General features: G+C 41.9%; 1 protein-coding gene across 23 annotated transcripts in view; it reads right to left on the bottom strand.

Moving 5' to 3' along the window:
• The window catches only part of CAMK2G (calcium/calmodulin dependent protein kinase II gamma), a 400936-nt gene that overhangs the window by 200354 nt on the left and 181846 nt on the right, over positions 1-18736 (bottom strand). For all 23 annotated transcript variants that reach the window (XM_082267524.1, XM_082267541.1, XM_082267535.1 and 20 more), the window contains exon 3: positions 10339-10398. In XM_082267524.1, the coding sequence (XP_082123650.1) occupies positions 10339-10398 (60 nt within the window). The remainder of the gene's footprint in view (positions 1-10338; positions 10399-18736) is intronic.

Genomic DNA, 18736 nt, shown 5'->3' with positions numbered 1-18736 from the left:
TGGTATGATGGAAGGTGACACGAGAGGCTGCAATGTAAAGCTGCAGCAACGTGCCACATATTAGACTATACAGTGTGGCAGAAGCTGTGATTTACAGGAGTGGCTGAACAGAATTACAAATATTTTGGCACGCAGAACACTATGTAATGTATTTTCACTATGTATTTTATTGTGTGGCTGGTGTCCGACATTCATTTTGCACTGTGTGCAACATACTAGACACTGAGTAAACAACAGTAGAGAAGCAAAGCACACAACTTATACACTTTTAATAGCACAAACAAAAATACATGTTTTCTTTTTAATGTGGACAGGGAAGCCTAGGGTAAATATACCTATGGGCTTGTGTGTACATGGCAATTAAGGTTATACACCTCCCAGATTAGTGTATTTCTGTGGCGGGTACAGCAGGGGTTTACGATTAGCCAGACAAAAAGCCTGTAGAAAGCAAATACAGGTTCACCCTGCCACAGTTGTCCACACGTGAATATGGATCGATTACCCACTCTCAGGGATGGATGTGCACCCCTGGACACAGTTTTATGTCCAAGGGCGCACATCCCCCCCTATATTAGGCAATTACTTCATGTCAGTTACATGCAGACAGCCATGGACAGGGTAAGTCCGTCATCGACGGTTTGCAGTTAATCAGGAACATCATCATATCCACCAGACATACTGTAAGGGGAAAAAAGTATTTGATCCTTTGCTGATTTTGTAGGTTTGCCAACTGACAATTATCAGTGTATCACCCTCCTAGGTAGGTGCTAGGAAAACCATAAGGTAGGCCCTGTCTGCTAATCAGGGGGGCCTAATTGTTCAGCTAGGCTGTCATGTGTTTCCAGGTGTGCCTATTGAGCTTGGGGAGTTCTCCCCACTGTGTCCAATGAGGGCTCTCATTGGACGGTGGAGGAAACCTGACCAATAGCACACCAGGGCTTGTATTTACCCCAGAGGGTAGAATCTGCCGCAGTGCATCCTGGGAGGGGATAAAAGTCTGAGGGGAGCACATGACAGGGTGTCTTTGGTGGGAAGCAGAGTCCCAGGAGGAGGGTGATGGCTGTCTCCTCCTGTCAGCGTCAGGAAAGGTGTCCTTGGCAGTCAGCCTAGAGGACAGAAGGTTGAGCTGAGCTGCAGAGAGGGATCCAGTGTGCTGTGGACAGAGTGGAGCTGCTGGGGCAGAAGTTTCCAGGAACACAGTGTTGTGAGTACTGTAAACTGCCCAGAGGTCTGCCTAGAATAGGGGACCACTCCAGAAGGTCAGAGGGATCCAGGAGCCAGCTAACCAGGAGGAAGCTTAGAAAGGGTTGCCCGAGTCTAAGCCCTGAAGAGAAGTGTGTGTGTAAAGAGGGCGCCGGTGTGGGCCCTGAAGTGTTAGGCGTTGCAGCAGATGTACAAGTAGCTACCTCACAGGAAAGTGTTAAGGAAGCTTCTATGAGAACTTTGTGCCACAAGAAAGTGACAGGAGTCAGTTCAGTGCTAACAGACCGCAAGTCAGTGTTTATTAGCGCCAACCGGCATTCAGCCAGCGTCAAGTCAGCGTCGGCAGGCATTTTTTCAGTTGTCCCCCTAATATTGTGCATAGTTGAGCCAGAAGAGTATCCCACTCATTCCTTCTCCCATCCAAGTTCTCAACAAACCTAAAAACCCAAACATACTCGCCTGATTCTTGTCTCAGTGCTCACACTTGGAGAATATGCCTAACTTTGCTGCTGTTGCTAGCGGTAACCCTGGCGGACCCATATCCAGCCAAACGGCTGGGAATCTTGCTACATCAGTCTATAATTTTAATGGTAGGTTTATTTGAACAGTGAGAGAGAATAAAAATATCCAGAAACACGCAATTTAAAAAAGTTATAAATTGATTTGCATTTTTTTTAAATGAAAGTAGTATTTGATCTCCTTATCAAATCAGCAAAATTTCTAGCTCCCAGGTGTCTTCTATACAGGTAACAAGCTGAGGTTAGGAGCACCCTCTTAGGGCTCTTTCACACAGCCCGTCCGTCGGACGGACTCCGTTTATCTCAGCAGGGGATCGATCCGCCGCTGAGCAGGAGAATGACAGCTGTTCTCCTCACTGTGTGCGGAGACACAGCTGTCAGAGCCCGATGCATCTCTATGGGGGAATCAGATGGGAACGGACCGTTGGTCCGTTCTCATTTGATCCGCTGGACGGATGGAAAATGGGGTTTCCATCCGTCCAGATTTGACGGATCGGATGTCAGCGGACATGTCTCCGCTGACATCCGATGCCCCATAGGAATGCATGGGGGGACCGTTCAGATCCACCAAAAAACCGACCCCTACAGAAGGCTGAAAGATCATTGGTATCAATGGTTATTTATTGGAGAGGCAAAGGTGCTCAAGGAACCCCTAGTAACCTCTGAAGGAACCCTACTTGAGAAGGGCTGCCCAAGATATTTTAAGTTTAAATAACACAGGTTCCACCTCCATGCTCCTACGTATGTCCTAATAATTTGATTACAGAGGATCTGCATTTACATTAAAGGAGATTAATGGGCTTTAAAAAAAAAAAAAAAATTACATTCTGCAGATTTTTTTTTTACATTAGCTCTAAGACTGAGAAACTGGGTGATCACATGACCACTGAACGTTTAGTTTTTGGTCTGCTCCAAGCAGAGAGCAGTAGCCATCAGTCCCCACTCTTCGCTCCACTTCTCCAGCGCACACAGACGACTTTAAATTAAGCAGTGGGGTTGATCCTTCACCCCTGAGCCTTCCCGAGTTTGGCACAGTTCTGCTGAATGAGAGAAGTAGCCTGCTATCAACTATGCGACAAGAGGACAAAAGTAGGTGCACTCTTGTGACCCACAAGAGAAGTATGGTCAAAGATTATTTTAATTTAAATTATGAAAATGAATACACTATGTCAATTTGTGTGAATGTGTGCCATCTGTTCAAGTAAATCACCTTTATCTGTAGGCACAGCTTGAATGAAGGTCTAATGTTTTCCTTGTTAAAATATGTTGAAAAAGTCAACAAGTTCCATGGGGTGTACTTACATTTTACACGACTGCAAATTACTCACTGCCCTACGCAAACCAAAATGAACCTTTCTGTGGTCAAATAAACCAAGTTTAAGATTCCTTCTTCCCATGTAACCAGCTACGCGTCATCCCTAAAGGGATTAAAAGCATTCTGAAAGTGTTGCCAATTATTAGCACGATCATCACATAACAGCATCTTGTTGTGTCTGTGCTTGCATGCCAAGCTATCAGAATGAATGCCATTATAAAACATTTTGGCAGAAAAAAATGACTGCCCTACAAACATTACCACCCTTCATGGACAGCACTGGGAAATGGCATGCCAAAACAAGCATACCACATGCCTTCTGTCCATACCAGACTAGCCATATGTCATAGCCAAATATACAGCTTCTTTTCAGCCTCTTGTGCTGTATCAGTTGCTTTCCCTATCCAGCATCATCAAGCAAGAGCTGCACAATGGTACCGAAGCTCTGCCTGCTGCTAAACAGAACAGCAGACATCTGCTATTGAACACAAAATTCAACTCTGTATTTACAGCAATGCGCCACAAGCACAGTACTGTTTCTATGTCTCCTTGTAATCTACCAGTCACAATCTGCCCACTTTACATGGCGTGCCACAAGGTTGTACAATCCCCTTGTGGCATGCTAAGAATACCAGATTTTAAAGTGGAACTTCACTCTCCCAATCAACATTGATACGTTTTAATCCTTATGCTGCTAGCATTAGTAAATAAATAGGAAAGTAGATCATATTTACTGATTTCATTTTTTTTTTTACATTTTTTCAGTTACTTCCTGGGTTTCTTGCCTAGGCAAATTATGTCATACGTCCCAGAAGTCTTCAGGAGGAGAGGTTTTCTCAGCTAAGCACACTCTCCTGCATGCATGCTTGAGCTAAGGGCAGATGGATTCCAAGTAGTAAATACTACATGAACCATTTGTTCTTACTCAAGATGGCCACAGCCATAAATGCTAGGTGGTTGTTTGTCAAAGTGATTTCTCAGCAAAATAAAGCATGTAGACCTAGATGGATGGAAGAGTTTGCTTTGAATATTAATCACTTCAGCTCCGGAAAGGTTTTACCCCCCTTCCTGACCAGGTCATTTTTTGCGATATGGTACTGCACTGCTTTAACTGACAATTTGCGCGGTCCTGCCACACTGCACCCAAATAAAATTGATGGCCCTTTTTACCAACAAATAGCGCTTTCTTTTGGTGGTATTTGATCACATCTGTGTTTTTTATTTTTTTGCGCTATAAACAAAAGAGCGACAATTTTGAAGGAAAAAAAAAAAACACTATTATTTTTTTGGTTTCTGCTATAAAACACATCCAATAAAAAAAAAAAAAAAAAAAAAAATAATATATATATATATATATATATATATATATATATATATATATATATATATATATATATATATATATATATATATATATATATATATATATATATATATATATATATAAGAAAAACACATTTCTTCATAAATTTAGGAAAAATATGTATTCTGCTACATGTTTTTGGTAAAAAAAAATCCCAATAAGTGTATATTCATTGGTTTGCACAAAAGTTAAAGTGTCTACTATCTATAGGATAAATTTATAGACTTTTTTTTTTTTTTTTTAAATTGTTTTACTAGTAATGGTGGTGTGGGGGGGAATGCTGTCTGTGACTGGAGGAAAACCAAGATCTGTGTTTCTGCTTAACAGAAACACAAGATCTCAATTTTCCTGCCTCACAGAACAGCGATCTGCCTTGTATACATAGGCAGACCACCGTTCACACTCTCCAATGAACGACACGCTGATTGGCTCCCACTGTGTCCGATCACCACAGGAGAGTGGCCAAAGATCTGAATCACCTACAGGTACATGATTGTCTGCTTAAGGGACGCCTTGCTGCAGTATATGTATGTGAGGCCGTCCTTAAGCGGTTAAAAATGAATTAACCAGCCTTTTTTGTTTGTAGTGCTCAGATGCAGTAAAAATCTGCTTCAAACGTGCTTTTAAGGGTCCATGTACACGGGACGTTGTTAAAAGTCCCTTTGAATGCTGGAATTTTTAGGACGTTTGAAACGTCTGTTCGGTCGCGTTTGTACCCGCGTTTAGCGGGCGTTTAGCAACGTTTGCGGGCGTTTGCGTTTAGAAGCGTTCCTAGAGGTCAAAAAAATTATTCCCCTTTAAAATGGAAAAACGCGAACCCTAAACGCGGGTCATCGCGTTCAGACGCGTTTGTGCGTTTGAAACGCCGGGAAACACACGTTCGAACGCAAATAATTGCGTTCTAAATACAGTCCCTGAACGCAACTGCCTGCAAATGACTTTAAACGACCTGGTGTACATGGACAGATGAGATAAAATGTAGATGGGTTCAGGGGCTTCTGAAAAAAACGCCAAACTGCTCCTAAACGACCATTTCCAGCGTCCCGTGTACATGGAGCCTTAGGCCTCATGTACACTGCTACTGATAAACAGATGTTTAGGAGCAGTTGGGCATCTTTTTCAGCAACCCCGGAACTCTACTCTGTTATCTTATCTGTCCATGTACACCGAGACGTTTATAGTCGTTTAGAGGCAGTTGAGTTCAGTGGCATTTTTTTGAGAGCAAAACAAATGCGTTCAGGACGGGAGTCTATTGGCATTTGAAATGCCAAATGCTTGTAACAGCATGCACTCATGTCTAATTGCGGTAAATCACGTTCATAAGTGATTTAGTTAATAGGCGTTTTTTATGGAAAAACATTTCTGACCATTTGCAATATGGAAAAAAAACAGACTTTCTGGAAGAGAGCAGGAGAGGGAGAGAGGGGGAGGGAAAGGGAGAGAGGGGGAGGGAAAGAGGGGGAGGGAAAGGGAGAGAAAGGGGGAGGGAGGGGGAGGGAAAGGGAGAGAAAGGGAGAGAAAGGGAGAGAAAGGGAGAGAAAGGGAGAGAAAGGGAGAGAAAGGGAGAGAAAGGGAGAGAAAGGGAGAGAAAGGGAGAGAAAGGGAGAGAAAGGGAGAGAAAGGGAGAGAAAGGGAGAGAAAGGGAGAGAGGGGGGTAGAGAGAAAGATTTTTTTCCTGCATTGTAGGCATTAGGGAGAGTATACTGATCAGTACAATCTGGAAAAACACTTCCAAACGAAAACGCTCATGAACGATTCTAAATAGGGATGCACCGAAATTTCGGCCACCGAAATTATCGGCCGAAAATGAGCCTATCCCATTTCGGCCGATAATGGGTTAACATCGCCGAAATTAATATGGCCGCCGTGAGAAAATAGGAGGGCACAGCGCAGGGCAGGTTTTAAAAATCCCGCCTCTGGCCGGCTGCCCGCCTCTCAATGACGTCCCTACTACGATCTGTGCATGAATGGAGGGACATACCAGGCGGGAGGGCGGGGCGAGCGGCCGCTAATAGATAGAACTATGTGATCCTTCCCTGTCAGCTCAGCGGGACTGTGTGTGAATGAGAACTTACCTGACACCGGGCGGGGGGGCGGCCGCTAATAGATACAACTATGTGAGCCTTCACTTCACTTCCCTGTCAGGCATGTATCTCCTCTGACTGGGAAGTGAAGGCTCACATAGTTGTATCTATTAGCGGCCGCTCCCCCTGTCCGGTGTCAGTTCTCATTCACACACAGTACCACTGAGCTGACAGGGAAGGATCACATAGTTCTATCTATTAGCGGCCGCTCCACCCGCCCCCCCCCGCCCGGAGTGTCCGTTCATTCATATACATCGTGCCGCTGACAGGGAATTGAAGAGAAGTTAAGGCTCACATAGTGACAGCTATTAGCGGCCGCTGACAGCTGAGGCAGCTTACCATTGGTATTAGTATTAATTATGCAGCATGATGGGGTTAATGTATTGTCACTGCTGGTCACTGCTGCATTAGTGACCGACCAGTGGCAGTTAATTAACCCCTTTGTTCTGCATTAGTGCAACCAGTATCAGTGTTAATTAACACTGATACTGGTTGCACTAATGCAGCACAAAGGGGTTAATTAATTGCCACTGGTCGGTCACTAATGCATCAGTGACCAGCAGTGACAATACATTAACCCCCTCATGCTGCATAATACAAATACCATTGGTAATTAAATTAACCTATTGCCAACCCATCACAGTACATATACTGTGACAGGGTGGCAGCGACAGGTGTACGTCGCTGCCTGTTTTTGGTGTATACCCCTGTTCCATCTATTTTAAAATTATTTGAGGGAAAAAGTCATTTTCAGTTTCGGTTTTCGGCCAAGAGCATCCTGCATTTTCGGTTTCGGTCCAAAATTTTCATTTCAGTGCATCCCTAATTCTAAACACAGCATGTAAAAGTGGCAAAATGGATGTTTAACGTTATTTAATAGCTGTCAAGTTCCAGTGTTCAGAAGAGGTTTTCAGACGTCCTGTTTACATGAGCCAGGTGCACCAAAATGGAAATTTTGGTGCTCAAACCGAAAATTCAGGATGCACTATTTTTATATATAATTGTATTATATTCGACTTTCGCACACTAATGAATGTTACCGCTTTCTAAATGCAATCAATGTTGTATTGTATTTTAGACTTCTAGTAGTTTTATGTCAATCCTGTACAGTTCACTTCCTAAAGAGAGCAGTTGGAAAGATATCCAGCAGCAATGCTCACTGAAAAAAAATACAGTGGCCACATCCACCCAGGTTGAATGAACGGGGCCCGCTCTCTAATGAAGCTCCAAACTCCCAACCGCGGGGAACGTGCACGCCAGCTGCCACTCCTCCACCCCAGCGTGACCCACAGCCATTACCAGGGCCTTTTTTTTTCTCCCGGCAAAATGCCATAAACACAGTTTTCGGCTAATATGTTGTAGTCGCCGATATTTCAATGCATCTCTAGTGCTTATACAGTATCTCACAAAAGTGAGTACACCCCCTCACATTTTTGTAAATATTTTATCATTTCTTTTCAAGTGACAACACTGAAGAAATGACACTTTGCTACAATGTAAAGTAGTGAGTGTACAGCTTGTATAACAGTGTAAATTTGCTGTCCTCAAAATAACAACACACAGCCATTAATGTCTAAACTGCTGGCAACAAAAGTGAGTAGACCCCTAAGTAAAAATATCCAAATTGGGCCCAATTAGCCATTTTCCCTCCACGGTGTCATGTGACTCATTAGTGTTACAAGGTGTGAATGGGGAGCAGGTGTGGTAAATTTGGTGTTATCGCTCTCACTCTCTCATACTGGTCACTGGAAGATTAACATGGCACTAAATGGCAAATAACTCTCTGAGAATCTGAAAAAAAAAGAATTGTTGCTCTACATAAAGATGGCCTAGGCTATAGGAAGATTGCCAAGTTCCCGAAACTGAGCTGCAGCAGCTTAACAGGACAGGTTCCATTCAGAACAGGCCTTGCCATGGTCGACCAAAGAAGTTGAGTGCATGTGCTCAGAGTCATATTCAGAGGTTGTCTTTGGGAAATAGAGGCATGAGTGCTTCCAGCATTGCTGCAGAGGTTGAAGGGATGGGGGGTCAGCCTGTCAGTGCTCAGACCATATGCTGCACACTGCATCAAATTGGTCTGCAAGACGCAAACAATTTGCTGAAGACAAGCAGACATGGATTACTGGAACAAAGTCCTGTGGGCTAAAGAGATGAAGATAAACTTATTTGGTTCAGGAGGTGTCAAGCGTGTGTGGAGGCAACCAGGGGAGGAGTACAAAGACAAGTGTGTCTTGCCTACAGTCAAGCATGGTGGTGGGAGTGTCATGGTCTGGGGCTGCATGAGTGCTGCCAGCACTGGGGAGGGAGGGAATTCATTGAGGGAATCATGAATGCCAACATGTACTGTGACATACTGAAGCAGAGCATGATCCCCTCCCTTCGGAGACTGGACCGCAGGGCAGTATTCCAACATGATAACGACCCCAAACACACCTCCAAGATAACTACTTCCTTGCTAAAGAAGTTGAGGGTAAAGGTGATGGACTGTCCAAGCATGTCTCCAGACCTAAACCCTATTGAGCATCTGTGGGGCATCCTCAAACGGAAGGTGGAGGAGTGCAAGGTCTCTAACATCAACCAGCTCTGTGATGTCATCATGGAGGAGTGGAGGAGGGCTCCAGCTGCAACCTGTGAAGCTCTGGGGAACTCCATGCCGAAGAGGGTTAAGGCAGTGCTGGAAAATATTGGTGGCCACACAAAAAATTGACACTTTGGGCTCAATTTGGACATCTTCACATAGGGGTGTACTGACTTTTGTTGCCAGCGGTTTAGACATTAATGGCTGTGTATTGAGTTATTTTGAGGGGACAGCAAATTTACACTGTTATACAAGATGTACACTAACTACGGTACTTTACACTGTAGCAAAGTGTCATTTCTTCAGTGCCGTCACATAAATTTATAATAAAATCTTTACAAAAATGTTAGGGGTGCACTTGCTTTTGTGAGATACTGTATATCATGTCGTTTGCAAATACTAAAGATAACAGGGGTGCTATTTTGCAGACGTGAATCTAAACCATAGTTTTACTTACTGAAGCATGTTCAGTTTACACTGGAAAAAAGGAGATGGTTATTTATCAGATCCCCAATGCTTCACTTCATTCAACCCTGTGCTGTGCAATCCTATACATTTAATTAAAGAGCTCCTTAGGTTTTCAGAAATAAATTGGCTGCATACCAGGCTGACAAATCAATAGAGGAGCTGATAGACCTCATTCAATTTATTACATCATCACTTTTCTGTGTATCGGACGTAATGCGCTTTTCAGTCAGCTATTCTGCTCATCGTCCTGCTAAGATCATGTATGGTTGTCCTGGCAAAGCAGAGACAGTTGGGAGCAAAAGAAGGGAAGAGACATTTTTCTCTTAGGCTGCACTCACACTTGAGCGTTGCGTTTTACCGCGTTTTTTACCGTGATTTTACCGCGATTTTCAGGCGTTTTTTTTTTTTTTTTTCAGGCGTTTTTGGAGGCAGGCATTGACATCTATCAAAAACGCTGGTAATCAGCCCAAAAAGAAGCTCATGTACTTTTTTCAGCTACAGGCGTTTTGCAAAACGCTCAGATGTGAACAGGGGCCATTTAAATGAATGGGGTTTTACTTGTTGGGCGTTTTGGAACGTTTTTTTTAGCGTTTTTGGAGCTGAACAACACTCAAAAACGCCTAGGTGTGAATGGAGCCTTAAGGACTTCTTTGATCGCTATATACATTGTTTTCTTTTTATTATTGTTTCATTGTACGCCTGTACTCATTGCTATTGGAAAAGTCTTGTTATTTTTTCCTTTTTATTAAAAACAATTTAAAAAAATATATATATATTGAAATAGAATCGCGGGAAGAGACAACACTCACCAATATTAGGATGCTTCAGTAGGCGGCAGATCCGAGCCTCACGTTCAAGCTTCTGATGGTCTGCAAAAGAAAAAACAAAACCAGTTTGAGGACATAATATTCCAGAACTTAATATATTTTATATGGTATTGGATTAAAATTTCAACATAACCAAATTACAAAATAATTACAAGGGAAAACTGTGGCTACATATGTTAAACTATGCTTACATTCCAAAAAGATTCATCAGGACAAGACTGGCTTTAGAGAGATCTTTGGTATAACTAGTGGTGCTTGTGAATTATATGCAGAACATATTTAGCAGCATTAACAAATCAGGTCTGACACATGGAGATAGACCAATGAATATGGTATTCTAGCACCAGTAGTTTCAGCCTAGAAACCAGTACCTGTAATAAGTGAAATAAAAATAGAGCCCTTCAAAAAAAAAGTTGTGCCATTTGTGCCCGGGTAGGAGCCTTATCTGGCTTCTGGAATTGTGCCAGCATACAAACAACTGATGTAGTCATGCTAAGCCACCAATCAGATTCACTTTTCAACACTCAACAATCATAAAATGCTAAAAGCAGGTTATCTACGCTGCTACAGAGTGAGAACACACCATTCCTATCTGCACTGTGCACAAGTTATTTAGGGCGAAATCTTCATTTGCTAAAGTAAGCCCCTAACTTAACAGCTAAATGCATACTTGTGAAACTTCTTTCCTGACAAATTACCTGTGATGCTTTTCAGCCAATTTAGTGATTTTCATACTGCACAGATGAGAGGTTGACAACATTTTCTCAATCACACTTAAAGTGATACTAAAGTCTTGTTTTTTTCTCTCTTTTATACGTTTATAAACCTATTATACTTACCTCCTCTGTGCAGTGGTTTTGCACAGAGCAGCCCAGACCCTCCTTTTCTTGGGTCCCTCGCCAGCACTCCTGGCCCTTCCCTCCTGCCCAGTGTCCCCAAAGCAAGCAGCTTGCTATGAGGGCACTCCGCTGCTCTGTGAGTCCATTCAGACATGGAGCTGTGGGTCCCACCCCTTCTCTATCCTCATTAGCTCAAAGACTCAGCCAATGAGGGAGAGTCCCGCACAGACGAGACTCTCATGCAACATCGCTGGATGGAGATGGGGTTCAGGTAAGTAGTATTAGGGGGGCTGAGGGGGGATGCTGCACACAGAATGTTTTTTATCTTAATGCATAGAATGAAAAACCTTCTGCCTTTAGAACCACTTTAGGGAACACACAGGTGTCACCTCCCTCCTTCCCAATGATAGAGCAGAAACACTCACTTAAGAGATCCTCTATGCCAGTGATGGCAAACCTTGGCACCCCAGATGTTTTGGAACTACATTTTCCATGATGCTCATTCACTTTGTAGTGCAGTTGAGCATAATGGGAAATGTAGTTCAAAAACATCTGGGGTGCCAAGGTTTGCCATCACTGCTCTATGCTCTAACCTCCTGTAAGCAAATTTACACTGTTGGGGCCAGTGTTGACAAGCTTTTGTGTGCTTTAAAATTGCTTCTCTCACCATACAAGTCTATATTTGAGCTGCTGCTTTTGCATTCTTAAAAGGTCAAACAGATGTCAAAGGCACATTGAATTTGCCCATTTAAAGTTGTTGTAAACCCCCACCCTGTGAAACAACCCATTAAGTTTAAAATGGAAAAGGCAAAACAGTGTATAGATATAAGGAAACTTGTTTTTCCTTTTTTATAAGTGATCTCATTCCCTCTGCTCTCAGCTGCATAAGAGCTGGGGGAGGAGAAACAGCAATACACGGAAGTTCCCATTAAAAGGCTGTGTGGGGGGGCATGTAAGGACAAAATTCTGATCATTGGAGGAGAGTAGGCTGAGTTCCCAGCACAGCTAGAGAGCTTACCACGGTGTGTTCTCCTGCTTAATGTGGTCAGTTTTTATTAAGCAGAGGGACTGGCAGGAATACCAGTGATTTCATATAAAGGAAGCAATACAAAAAGAAACAGGAGACTTTTTCACACACCTACATGGTACAGTAGGCACATATCGGGGATATGAAATGGTGAGTTTACATAAGTTAAGCTGGTCATACACTGTAAGATGTCTTGTTTAGCCTACAATAGACTGCAAGATCTCTATTCATTTCCATTGATTCCAATATTCATGCTAAACACCGTAGATGGAGGAAATGTCCCCTGCTAGCTTGTGTATTCTGACAGCTGCGACACCCAAAGCTGCCAGATTACCTGACCAGTTACTGCATCTGATTGGATGCAGAAGGTGTTTGGCTGGCAATTTCCCACCCAGTCCCTTTGATTTACAGAACAAAGAATGTTGGGTGGGAAGTTGCCACCCACAGCGCAAATTTCAACGGGTTCATCAAAAACCAGCTGAAATGTGATCTCTGTATGGCCAGCTTTAAAGCAGAAGTTCAGGCATAAAACGCTAAACTTGCTCTCTGCCACAATCTAAACCTTATCTATCTAACCCTGTAAAGCAAAAATGGCTGTACTTACCTATTTTGCAGCCGGTCCGGTCCCAGCATCAGCTGTCAGCGGTGGCTTCAGTGTGGAGGCGTATGCAGGAGAGCTCCATTGTAACTATGGGAGACATCACTTCCCAGCCATTTCACAGCTGTTGTCCTTCCTCTCCTGCACACAGCTTCCGCCGCTGGAAACCGGACCGGCTGCAGAATAGGTAAGTACAGCGATTTTTGCTTTACAGGGTTAGATAGATTAGGTTTAGAATGTGGCAGAGATCAGGATTAGTGTTTGTTTTTTGCCTGGACTTACACTTTAATCTGACAGTACTGTGCTGTCCTCCCTTTTCAAGTGTGATTGCAGCTGTACAAAAAAATAAGAAGCATGTAATTACTAAAAAAAATACATAACTGAATTGCATCCAAAAGAAAGGCAGACCTCACATTTTCTATACGACGCAAAAAAATAAATAAAATCAGGAATTTTTTCCTCCATTCCTTATGACAAAAAAAGTAAAGCTTTGCCATGTGTAAGAGTTTGGTTAACACAGAAAATTACTAGGAATAATCCTTTCAAACCACGCAACTACAAGCTACAATTAATCACAAGGCAGCTCAGACAAAGAGGACAATGAACCTACTGCTGTTCAAACTGCACCAAGCAGAATAAAATGTGATTTGTCGGTGAAGTGTAGGATAAATACATTTATACCTAACAAAAGTCTTCATTAAAGTGTTACAAAGAAAATTACTGATCTGATAAAAGGTTACACTGAATCCACATTGCCTCGAGGAACCGTGTTCAGCAAGTTACCGGTGTTTAGCTCCAGAATACACTGGTTTTCATGTCGTTCATTTGGGTAATGATGCTAATCATTAACTTATGTAAACTGCGATGACACTTTCTAAGTGGAAATGGAGCATAACTAACTAGACAGGGAAAGAAAACAAAAGTTTATTAAAAAAAAAAAGGGGGTGAGACTGATTTAGTCATCAGTAAAGTACTGAGAAGATACAACAGGGCAGGCCGATTCTAAAATGCATTACCCACTTGACCCCTAGAAGATTTACCCCCCTCATGATCAGGTCATGTTTTGTGATATAGTACTGCGGTACGTTAACAATTGACGCTGTACTCAAATAAAATGCATCTCCTTTTCTCCCATATATAGAGCTTTCTTTTGGATGTATTTGATTCCCTTTGCGGTTTTCATTTTTTTTACTTTCTGCTATAATACATAGCAAAAAAAAAAAAATAGAATTTCTTCATAAATATAGGTCAATACGTATTCTGCTAAATTTTTTTAGTATAAAAAATACCAATCAGCATATATTGATTGGTTTTCGCAAAAAGTATAGCATCTTCAAACTATGGGATTATTTTTAAAAAATGTTTTAATAGTAATGGTGGTGATCAGTGACTTATAGCAGGACTGCGATATTGCACGGACAAATTGGACGCTTAACACTTTTTGGGAACCAGTGACACTAATACAGTGATCAGTGCTAAAAAAAAATATGCACAGTCACTGTTCTTATGACCCTTTTTGTTGATGTTGGAAACAATATTACCAGCAAAGATGACAAAGATTGTAGAGAAAATAAAACATGTCTCTTTATTTTCTGAAGCCAAAAATATAACAGTAATATTCAGTAATAAACAAGTAAACAATAAAGGGTTTGGGGTTATTTACTAAAAGGTGAAATGCAGGAAAATTTAAAAACAAACGGTAAAACAGTGAATCAGTCCAACTAAAAAAAAAAAAAATATATATATATATATATATATATATATATATATATATATATATATATATATATATATATATATATATACACACACACACACACATACATATATATATACACACACATATATATATATACACACATATATATATATATATATATATATATATATATATATATACACACATACATATATTATATATATATATATATATATATATATATATATATATATATATATATATATATATATATATATAATGTTTGGGGGTTCAGAGTAATTTTCAAGCAAAAAAATTATGATTTTTACATGTAGGAGAGAAGGGTCAGAATTGGCCTGGGTGGCAAGTGGTTAATTACAAGTAATATACAAATAATTTATATTGTTTTTAAGGTAATTTACTATATTTTCAAAAACTATACTCAAGCCGGTGACTTAAGGCTTCTTTCACACGGGCATTCCGTATGTCCGTAAATCACCCCATCTGTTTGCGGGTGATATACGGACATAATGAATGTCTATGGGATTGCGGATATCAGCGGAATACCATCCGCTGACATCCGATTTTCCTCCTTTCAGTTCTGTTCCGTTTTTTGGAACGGAACAGAACCCTATTTTTCTTCCGTTATAAAAACGGAACGGATGCAAAATCGGATGTCAGCGATGTCATCCGCTGACATCCACAATGCCCATAGACTTACATTATGTCCGCATATCATCCGCAAACGGATGGGATGATATGCGGACATACGGAGCGGATGACACAACTGTCATCCGTGTCTGAAAAAAAAAAAAAAAAAAGTGCCGGAGCGGATCGCAATACGGTCCGCTCCGTGTGAAAGGCCTAACAGACAAATTACTGAAGTTTGAAGTTATAGCTGAAAACCAGTAATTTCACAGTAAATAGATAAATAATAAATTATGTTGTAACATATAGCATAATAATGTATTATTTTGCTTGATTAAACAAGTGCCTTTTCAGCAGCAGCAGATTCTCCCTCTTAACTGTGTGAGAAAAACATGGGATTATGGGTAAACCTTATACCCATAAACCCATGTTTTCTCCTTGTAGTTAAGAGGGCTGGGCTACAAGGGAGTATTTGTCTTTTAGACACATGCCTCTTCTATGACACTGCAGTGAGAGGAGAGCCTTCACTGCAGCATTTTTATTGGACAGCTTGGACCAGTGGTGCTTTACTATTGGTCCAAGGCTCCAAGCTGTCCATTGAGCTCAGTGCCTGTGACAAGAAGTCATCCTCTCAGTCGGCTGCAAACAACGTGTGCCAGCTTGTATTTAAACTGGCCGCTCTGTATGTAGCCTCTGACAGGCCATGCCAGGAGCCCTGTATCTCCAGAACCATAGGTGCTAGGAGCCTAAGATTGCGACCAGTGGTGGGGTAGGATTTCTCTATGACCCCGTGTCGCCGAGCTATGACTCTCACAGCTTGAGCGTTTTTTTTTTTTTTTTTTGTTTTGGCTGCTATTTTGACTGGACTTGAAGCAATGCCTGTGTAATCTTGGGGTCTATGGACCTCAAAACGCATCAAATTTGGACCAAAGCAGTGCAGGGACTACTTTGAAGTCGCACAGATATAAACGGAACTTATTGGAAATCATGGAGTAAGACCTGTCATGTGATGACTTTGCAGTCCCAAGTCACAAGACAGTCGCACAAGTGTGAAAGGGGCCTAAGCATACACACTTAGAATATGCAACATTGGAAGCAAGGGTATATCGCACAGGTGTGAAAGGGGCCTAAGCAGACACACTTATAATATGCAACATTAGAAGCAAGGGTATATCGCACAGGTGTGAAAGGGGCCTAAGCAGACACACTTAGAATATGCAACATTGGAAGCAAGGGTATAGCTCATGCTTCTCCAGGCAGGGTAACCGGATCGAGGAACCCTTCACATGATACAGAATCCACCAAATTCAGGACTTTATAACTGTATCAACGCACAGCAGCTTTGTAAAAATGTACACATTTAGCCTTTCTCCAGTTAGATCAATTCTAAGAGAATCAACAGAAGCAAATAATTCAATAAGAGATACCAGAAACATGACCTTTTTGTGTCTTTGACACTCAGAAAGTGCAGGCCACCAGATAAGAAATAAAGGGGACGTTGTCTCATACAGTAAAGGTAAATGGAGCTGTATGGAATATCCAAGGTCAGGACAGAGGGTTAACACCATGTGGTCGTCATAGCAACCAAACAGGCCAACCCATTCTGGGCATAGCCTGAGCCTAAAGGTTGTCCAAGCCCTTCCAGAGCAGAGCATGAAGCAGCATTCTAGAGTCATGTAACGCTGGTGTCATGTCTCAGTCTCATGTCCAGAGAGCTCCCAAGTGTGCTGCCATGGCAAATTCCATGCATAATAGATATACTATTCCACGCTTCTCACCAATAATTATGTTGGGAGAGTGGCAACACTGTAACTCATTAGATGGTGTTCATTTAAAAACAGGAGAATTGAAAGGTACTGTTAATTGCACCTTTAGGAAAGCATTGTATCAATGATAAAAATGTTTTTTAACCAGCGGTACATGTAACCCTAGGAGTACTTCTGTTTCTCAACTGGAATGGAACAGAACAGGACCTAAAGCCTCTTTAGGCTGGGTTCACACCAGTGCGCTGCGCTTTGGGTTAAGCCCAATTGTCTCCACGTTTTAGAGGTCTATTAGATTGTACATTTTCTGAAAGCGTATCACAGATGCAGCATTGGCGACTGATGCACTTTCCTAAAATCGCATCATGAAAACAAAATATAAAAACACTCATAAGTCATGCTGTACCCAAACCGTAGTGCACCAGTGTGAACCCAGAGCCATCCCTGCCGGGGCTAGCAGCCATAGCCGCTCGATCAACTTGGGTACAGTCAGCCTGCCCATACATGGTTCGAATATATGCATACGTACATGTGGAAAAGACCAGCTGAAGTGCAAATGACTTTACAAATGCATGTCGATTTACAAAAGACATTTTTAATTGTTTTTTTTTTTTTTCCAGCTGTAATGCTATATGGTTTCTACAAAAACTTTTCATCCTCTTGAAAGTTTTCACATTGTATTTTCACATAACATTGAAACACGGTGGATTTAGAGTCGATTCACACTAGCGCGACTTGTCAGGCGACTTGTCAGCCTGACAAGTCGCGCTCCCTCGCGGTCCATTGACCGCTACAGGACCCGTTCTAATAGGAGCGACACAAGTCGCTCCGACTTAGAAAAAGGGTCCTTTACTACTTCTGGGCGACCTCGGAGAGACTTGCATAGACTTCCATTATGTGAAGTCAATGCAAGTCGCTCCGAAGTCGTGGTGCATGGGAATGCACAAGTCGCCCCCGAAGTAGTACAGAGTCGAGCGGCCCCAGTGTGAACCGACTCTTAGTTTTATTTCATGTTTATTGATAGAAACAGAAACTTGGCGTGCCAAAGCGGAAAAAAAAGATATTTTTAAAGGTCAATGAAAAAAAAGACTATCTGGAAAATGCAATTTTTTCCCCCATTCTTCTATGCTATTCTACAGGTTGAATGGGGAGTATGAGTGAACTGCATTTTTCAACAACAACCACAAATTCTATATTGGGTTAAGATGTCAACTATGACCTTGCCATTCCAGGACAATATTATTGTCTTTTTTTCAAGTGTTATTAAACCCAAGAGCCTGCATTCACTAAATCTGGTCTCCCACAGTACACAGAACATGGAGATGCAATTATACTAAATATAAACTGCTAAATACATTTTCTCACCAGCAGTATATAGCAGTCTTGTGACTTCTATCGGTGTCTGGTTAAAGCTTGTAGGAGGAGTTTTCATTCTCCCATGAATGTCCTATAAGGATGTAGGACCCCTGACTCTGGACAGTGCTGATTGGCCCTGTGCCGATCACATGCATTCTCCCAAAAATAAAAAAAAACACAACTCTAGCAATACACCAAACTGAGCACCCTGACATGGAAAGGAGGAACTTGATCTTCAATAGAATAGGTCTGATTTATCATCTGCAAAACAAGTTTTAAGGTGCAAAGCACCAGTTCCCTGCGCTCAGAGAGGTGTAGCTTCTAGTCCACCTCATTAAGGTCTTTCCACTGTTTCTGGAGCTGTGGATGCGACAACCCAGGAAAAAATGCTGCGGCCTTGCTGCCCTTTACACGACCAGGGAAGTCTGGAAATACTGTAAACAACAAACA

The sequence above is a fragment of the Pelophylax lessonae genome (assembly GCF_965119305.1).
Source record: "Pelophylax lessonae genome assembly, chromosome: 9".
NCBI classification, from domain to species: Eukaryota; Metazoa; Chordata; class Amphibia; order Anura; family Ranidae; genus Pelophylax; species Pelophylax lessonae.
The sequence above is the reverse complement of the archived record's forward strand: the minus strand, read 5'-3'. Positions and strand labels throughout refer to the sequence as shown.